This window comes from Plectrocnemia conspersa, unplaced genomic scaffold (genome assembly GCF_051122295.1).
Source record: "Plectrocnemia conspersa isolate PC_06_02 unplaced genomic scaffold, ASM5112229v1 ptg000006l, whole genome shotgun sequence".
Taxonomy (NCBI): domain Eukaryota; kingdom Metazoa; phylum Arthropoda; class Insecta; order Trichoptera; family Polycentropodidae; genus Plectrocnemia; species Plectrocnemia conspersa.
Window position 1 is genome coordinate 18522950 of NW_028277170.1, and position 7973 is coordinate 18530922.

The 7973-nt window shown below is 32.4% G+C and overlaps 1 protein-coding gene across 4 annotated transcripts in view; it reads left to right on the forward strand.

The window, feature by feature from the left end:
- The window catches only part of Egfr (epidermal growth factor receptor), a 122708-nt gene extending 116566 nt beyond the window's left edge, over positions 1 to 6142 (forward strand). For all 4 annotated transcript variants that reach the window (XM_088187780.1, XM_088187778.1, XM_088187779.1 and 1 more), the window contains 2 exons: positions 912 to 2754; positions 2824 to 6142. In XM_088187780.1, coding sequence (XP_088043906.1) covers positions 912 to 2754; positions 2824 to 3711 — 2731 coding nt within the window. In that variant the 3' untranslated portion in view covers positions 3712 to 6142. The remainder of the gene's footprint in view (positions 1 to 911; positions 2755 to 2823) is intronic.
- Positions 6143 to 7973: the final 1831 nt, after the last annotated feature.

Genomic DNA, 7973 nt, shown 5'->3' on the forward strand with positions numbered 1-7973 from the left:
TGGTATTTTCTGATCTAATTCTTTGATGCAATTTGCTCTTGAGGCCCGTCGTGTGTCTGTATAACCTTTTTAAGTTGTTTTAAAACAGACATTAGTATCCCAATAGTCGTCGAATTAACCACAAACGTATAGATTCTCTGAACTGTTCAGAAAAATGTAATCATGCTAGCATTGGAAGAAACAACATTTTTACAAACAAAATTAAGACTGTGAGCCACACAGGGAACATACATGGCTTGTTCATTTTTCCGACTAAATATGACTTGAACTTAAACATCAGACATATTCGCCCCATTGTCATATCCTTGACCAGGGGTTAATGTAGTGTTTTTTTATATATTTCCCTTTCCATCGTTCACCTGAGGCAAATGCCTCTTTCGCTTCTGATATATACACATATATAACCTAACTTATGTTGCACTTGGGACCTCCGAAAAGCTTGATCCGCCACTGCCTATAAGTATTGTGACAGATGTGTGGCAAGTTTTACTTATAATTAGATTCTACTGAAGGAATCGAACCCATAACTGCCCTATTTTAAAACACTTATTAAAAGCCGAATAAGATATTAAATTACTACTTGTCAAAATATACCAAACACAATTTGGGTTAAATTAAATATTATAATATAAATGTTTACTTAGATCTCTATTCAAAGGAAAAATAAAGTTGTCTTATGTATTTTTATATACTTGTAGATGGAAGTATAATAAGCTTTAAATTTTACTAATAAAACTACCTTAAAGTAACTATAAGGTCCAGAAAAGATAAACTAAAAATATACTAAATTTTCTCAGCGTCATTTCAAAGAACCTAAACTAAAAAAAACTATTATCATGCCAATGTACCACTAAAAGTAATTTATATATTTTATTTTATAATATAATTCAACTATGATTTAATCATTTCAGAATATACAAAGACGGACCGAAAATTTGTAAAACTTGCCATCCAGAATGCGACTCATCTTGCCATGGACCTAGAGCAGATCATTGTTCTAAATGTAAACACGCACGGGATGGACCATTCTGTGTTTCGAAATGTCCTACGACTAAATATAGATCTGAAAGTGGAATGTGCTATGATTGCCATGAAAATTGTGTCGACGGTTGCATGGGGCCAACAAATACTATTGGACCCAATGGATGCAATTCTTGCGAAAAAGCCATAATCAGTGGGGATATAACTGTCGAAAGATGCTTACAAAGAAATGAAACCTGCCCGGATGGATATTATTACGAATGGGTCGGCCCGCAAGAGCAAGGTCCTCTCAAACCTCTGGCTGGGAAAGCCATATGCCGCAAATGCCATCCGCGTTGCAAGAAGTGTACCGGTTACGGTTTTCACGAACAAACTTGCCAAGAATGTTCAAAATTCAAACGAGGAGAACTGTGTGAAGACGAATGCCCTCAAGATCATTACGTAGACACGCGCACTCAAATATGTGAACCTTGCCATGTCGAATGTCGCGGTTGCGTCGGTCCAGACGTATCCGACTGTATGAAATGTAGAAACTTTAGAATCTTCATCGAGATTGATTCGGCGCCGGATAATTCCTCAGCATTTAATTGCACCGCATCTTGCCCTCTGGAGCTGCCTCACAAGATATTTTCAAACGAAATAGAAATAGAACCGTATTGCTCCGATAAACCAGCTGGTACCTCTTATCATATGACAGATACGGCCGAGTTCTCGTATATTCTGGTTACCATTTTTGCCGTTATAATTATCGCATTAGGATGTGTAATTACTCTCGGTTACCTTCATTGCCAAAAAGTGAAAGAGAGAAAAGATGCAGTCAAAATGACCATGCAGCTCACCGGTTGCGAAGATAATGAACTTTTGCGTCCGACTCATGTTAAACCGAATCTTGCCAAGCTGAGAATCATCAAAGAAGGAGAACTGAGAAAAGGCGGTATACTAGGATTTGGTGCTTTTGGGAAAGTATACAAAGGTGTTTGGGTTCCCGAAGGTGAAAATATGAAAATACCCGTAGCTATCAAAGTATTGAGAGAAGAAACGGGCGCAAACACGAGCAAAGAATTTTTAGACGAAGCTTATATAATGGCAAGTGTCGAACATCCTAATCTTCTGCAGCTTTTGGCGGTTTGTTTAACTCAAGAAATGATGCTCATAACACATTTGATGCCTCTTGGATGTTTGTTGGATTATGTCAGAAGTCACAAGGAAAAGATTGGTTCTAAAGTGTTTTTAAACTGGTGCACTCAAATCGCTCGAGGCATGTCTTATTTAGAGGATAAACGACTCGTCCATAGAGATTTGGCAGCCAGGAACGTGTTGGTTCAAACACCTAATTGTGTGAAAATCACAGATTTTGGATTAGCTAAACTGCTGAATTATAACGAAGATGAATATAAGGCGGCAGGTGGTAAAATGCCAATTAAATGGTTAGCATTGGAATGCATTCAACATAGGATATTCACTCATAAAAGCGACGTTTGGGCATTCGGTGTAACCATATGGGAGCTTTTGACTTATGGAGCGAGGCCTTATGAAAATATTTCCGCAAGAGATGTCCCCGAACTGATTGAGAATGGCTTAAAATTACCACAACCACCCATTTGTACACTGGATATTTATTGCATCATGGTATCTTGCTGGATGTTGGATGCGGAAAGTAGGCCTACATTCAAAGAATTGGCTGAAACATTTGCTGAAATGTCGAGAGACCCCGGTAGATACCTCGTTATACAAGGAGACAAATTCATGAGATTACCGTCATACACTCAAAAGGTAAGATATATTAATTCAATATTATATTCTTAATTATTATATTTATTTAATATTTCATTATTACTGTAGGATGAAAAGGAAACAGGCAAAAACTTACCTACACCCATGGAAGGAATCGAAACCGGACCAGAAACTGACGAATATCTACAACCGAGTCTTCCAGAAAGCAGCACTGCTCCTAATATGACATCGCTTGCTTCCGTTTCGATTGAAAATCACAATACCTTGAACAAACCCAGTTCGTCGAATTCGTGGCAGAGGAACGCTACGCCAACAGCTAGCAATTCGAACAATGTGGATAGTTTGTCGAGAAACCCTCATTGGGATCAAGACATAGTTCATTATACTCAAGTGAAGTGCTTTGATGATGAAAATGAATTGAGACAATACTGCAACAGTGGACTCATGAATCATGAAGATTCTTCTCGATATTCCGGCGATCAAGTAAGCACTGCCATAGACCAAGTGAGTACAGAAGATTCATACGAAGGAACTAGGGTGATAGAAACATCTGAAGGCAGTGTAAAAATCAACCTTCCCGTCGACGAAGATGACTATCTATTGCCTTTTCCTCAACAGCAAACGCCGACTTCGTACATGGATCTCATAAGCGACTCTAACACATCTAGCGGTAGTGATAAATTGCCAAATTATCAGAAATATCCGGAATTTCGACCAGTAGCCAAGAAAGGATTGGATAATCCCGAATACCTGATGACTTCCAATGAAAATTTGAACACTGTCGACGAAGCCACAAACATACCCAGGAGCTTAGATTGCACCATCGATATACCAAATTCAGTGACGAATTCTCCTAAAAAAGAAAACGAAAGTGAGACTCCGACTACATTCGTAACACAAAAATCCGTCGAGGAAGAATCTATTTCTGATCATGAATACTATAATGATTTTCAGGGAGAACTGCAACCTCTTAGGCGAAACGAGACTGCTGTTTAAGAACCTTAATTGTTTTTTTTATTGAATTTATTAATACTATGATTTTTGGTATTTGAGACTTAAAATGAAACTATTATATTTTTGTAAGTAAACATATATTTTAATTAATCTACTGATTTATCATAAAACTAATGTGCCATTCAAATTTAATGGTTTAATTTATACCTACGTGTAAAGTTGATTTAATTTTTAAGTGAAATAAGTTTTTTGTACAAATTTAACTACGATTTCCAAATACTGCCGGATTGCATTGTGTTTTGAATGATAAATTATTGTTTTATCAATACTTAGACATAAGATATAAAGATTTTAGTGACAATTTAATATCAACTTACATACCAACTGTGTGTATCGACGATACAGCAGTGCGGATAGTATAATCACTATAAATCTAATTTGAATGTGCCAAAAATAATTATTATTTAACAAGAAGCATATTCCTGTCTAGTGTGATTTTTATTCTGACTACACTCGAATATGTTTGTATCTTTAAATTTATGTTTTCTAAATGTCTCAAAATATACTGATATTAATCAACGTATGCTAGTATTATACTATGCAGAGATGTTAGTTACTTAGATTTTAAAATTTATCTTGCATACAGTTAGTTTCTGTCTTTTGTACGTATATAATTGTTTTTTTTTGCATTTGCAATGTAAACTGATATAAAAACAACATGCACGTAATAGAATCTGGCTGTATATGATTAAATCATATTTTCGCAATGTATGTACTTATAAATGCAACCGGCCATTTAATAGTTGCAGTGTATTTTTAGTTTGTGTCTGTGATAACTAAATGTTAAATATGTAGTTCATCAAACTACGCTTAGGTAAGTTTTTTTTATAATCTTTTCTTTTGTAATTTTTTAATGTAAAACTTTCGTGCAAAATATTATGTTGTTATCATTGTTGATTTATGCAATCGCAGGCAAGGAGGTGTTTTTATTTTGTTGTAGATATTTTTATTTGCAAAAAGTAATCATCGCGATTTAGTTGATATTGTTTATATTGCCTGTATAAAGAATTGTTAAACAAAAATATAATTACTAAATTCCGGTATAATTTTTTGAGAACTGAATATTTTGTCATCACTATTAAGTATAAAAATTTATTAAAAAGTCTCAGGTTTGCAGATTTGTTTGAATCATATGATTCAGTATTCATATAGATATTTGTATATTTTCATAAATTGAATCACTATATTAATATGTAATATAAGAATATTATATTTTATGAAATCGCTTCTCAGACAATTGACAAGTTGATCCAAAGTTATATAAATCTACTTTTCCACCGTATATTTTATACAATTATTAGTACCTTTCTAATGTTGTATATAATATTAAAATATGTAATGTCATTCCATCTGATAAGTAATGTGGGTTTGTGTGTATGTATGTGTTTATATGCAATGGTAATATTAAGAATATATATTTTATTTACACTTTCAAATACATACATACTTACATTCAGAAACTATTACTATATTTTTTTTAATGTACAAAATATTCCATAAGAGTCGGCTTTAGACCAAACAGTGTAATTGGTGTATTTTGATAGTAACTAATCATCCACACTACTAACACAATATACAATAATATCACTATCACATTAGTTGAAAAAAATAAAAATAGGCTTTCTGAATATTCCCTTAAATTATAATTATGTACTTATTCTACAATATAATGCATAATTGTGTACTTAAAACTGTTTATTAATAATTGTTAAATTATCTTGAAACTGCTAAATGTTTGTCATTGCTATATAATGTGTGCTAATATAATATATATGTATATATAATTAATATGAGTATACTAGATACACATACATATATATTGATGTTATAAGCATTCCCTATAATATTCCATATAAGATATTAAATTTTATATTTGCAATTTTAATATTTTTAATATAATTATTGACTAAATGTGTTCCATTTCTCTTGTTATTTTTTTTATTTACATACATATATAGTATAACTGAACCCATGTAATGTAGTTCGTTCGTGAAAATATGTGCCAATTTATTGATTATTGAATCTGCTTAGTCTTGCCAGAGAAAAAACACTATATTATATACATAAAATTATTCAATTATTGTAAATAGACAAAATTGTGTAGTCGAGTGCCATGACTAGCCGTTACAACCTGCGATTATGCACAAGTAAAAATATACTGAATGATTATTTTTATTGTAACCTAACAAACTCTGTAAATATGTTTATAATAGTTTAATTATGTGGTAGGATTTCGACATGCAAATGGTGAATTTATATATTATTTTAATTGTGTTATTTATACAAATTTTATAAGTTATATTGATACATGAATAATTGTTAATAGAATAATAGACCACTATATTATCATTCTGTAACTTAATTATGTCGTTATAGATGTTGTACCTTCAGATAAATAAAGTGCTTCATGAAATGTTGGTGTTTCATTTATTAAGTTCAATATATATAAGTGTAAAAATTTCATTTTCTTATTATTTTAATATGTAACATTGAAGATTTTTGACTTCTTAACTTTTTTTTCTAGGATTTTGGAACGAAATTTTTATTTTATTTCAATGTTTTATATAGAACTATGAAAAGGTTTAAATAAAAATAAAATGGTTTTGTGGTATAAAATTATTTATTAATAAAAAAGTAAAGAACACAACAAAATCTAAAAATATAGATTAATATTTAGTCTTGCTTAGAAGATTTTGGCCAATACGCAGGCTTGTATTTATCAACATAACTTTTGAAATTATTGTCAATAATAGTCTCCAGTTCATAAATCTTCTCAGCTTTCGAGCCATACAATGAAATCATTGAATTGATTTTCCTTTCTCGTTCTCCTCCCTGTGTACCATTTTGTTGTGTATAGTTAATATTATTACACATTTTCTTCTCTTCGGTGATTTTCATTTTGAACTGGGTAGGTGTCGATAATTGAAAGTATTATAGGCGTAAAACTGAAGGAGCGTCTCTACTCAAGTAAACTTCAAAGGTAGCTGTCATCAATCAATATTGACCTAACAACACAAATATCGGCCATAATAATTGCGAATGAAAGCACATCTACATAATTATATGTAATAAGTAGTAATGGGACGATTCCAAAATTTTAACAAATTCCGATACAAGACCTGATATTTTTTTAACTTCTGATACGATTCCTAATTCTAATTCCTACAATGTAAAAATAAAGTATATAAAATTTATTATTTTTATACCTACCTACTACTAAAAATTATGAATTTTAATGAATAATGAAAAATAATTGTTCACTTTGAACTGAACAGGATGGTACCAATAGATATTTTCTCTCTAAATATGCTAGGATAAGAAATTCATTTTTGTTAGGATTCCACCAGCAAATGGGATTTCCATAATCTTTTATATTTTTTCGAACAATATATTTTTTCAATTCACGTTTTAAGAAATGTCTTCCCAAAATATTGACTCCCTTGTTCTTGTCCATTCTTTCTTGTCCTTTTTTAAATAAATGAGGCACTTAACAAAACTACAATTCAAGTAATTTTTTGAGCGGTTTTGAGGAACCACTCCATAATAACTTTATCACGAGGCAGGCCAGTGTAATTATTTTCTAGTAAGTCGGTTTTAAACCTAGGATCAAGGTATGCTGCCAAAACATTTTTTTTGTCTTTTAAGTACCACTGAGAAAATAATTAACAAGACTTTCGAAAAAAATTGGAAATTTAGCCAGCACATTGTAGAGACTCACAGCAGATCTTTAAAAATGCTCGGTTTCTTCGTAAGAAATGCGCGCTACCTTAGGAATACTTTGGTATTACGCACTTTATATTATGCTCTACTACGCAGCATACTAGAAACTAGCTATTATATCTGGATTCCAGGCGTAATGAGTCAATGTAATGAATTGAAGTTGGATAAATTACACCGGAAATTCCTTCGATATTTATTTTTGAAGGAATATGGGTATTATCCGTTCTTCTTTCCCAGTACTTTATTCTGGGAGCGCTTTGATACGTTTCTTTGTCAACTCGCAGAAGTATGTATATAATTAAACACTTCTGGAAATTGCTCGAGCAGTTCCAAATGTAGGCTCCGGATGATGGTTACAGTTCTCGGACGCTTCCACTGTTCTTGCATGTAAAGTCTAAAACTGGAACACTTGCCAACTCTTCTTTAGCAAAGGCCGTTCGTCTGCTCAATACTGTGCATCGAGATATTGCCATTATCTCGTGCACTTATGGGGTTTTGGTTCAATTCGTGTGGGACAATGCACA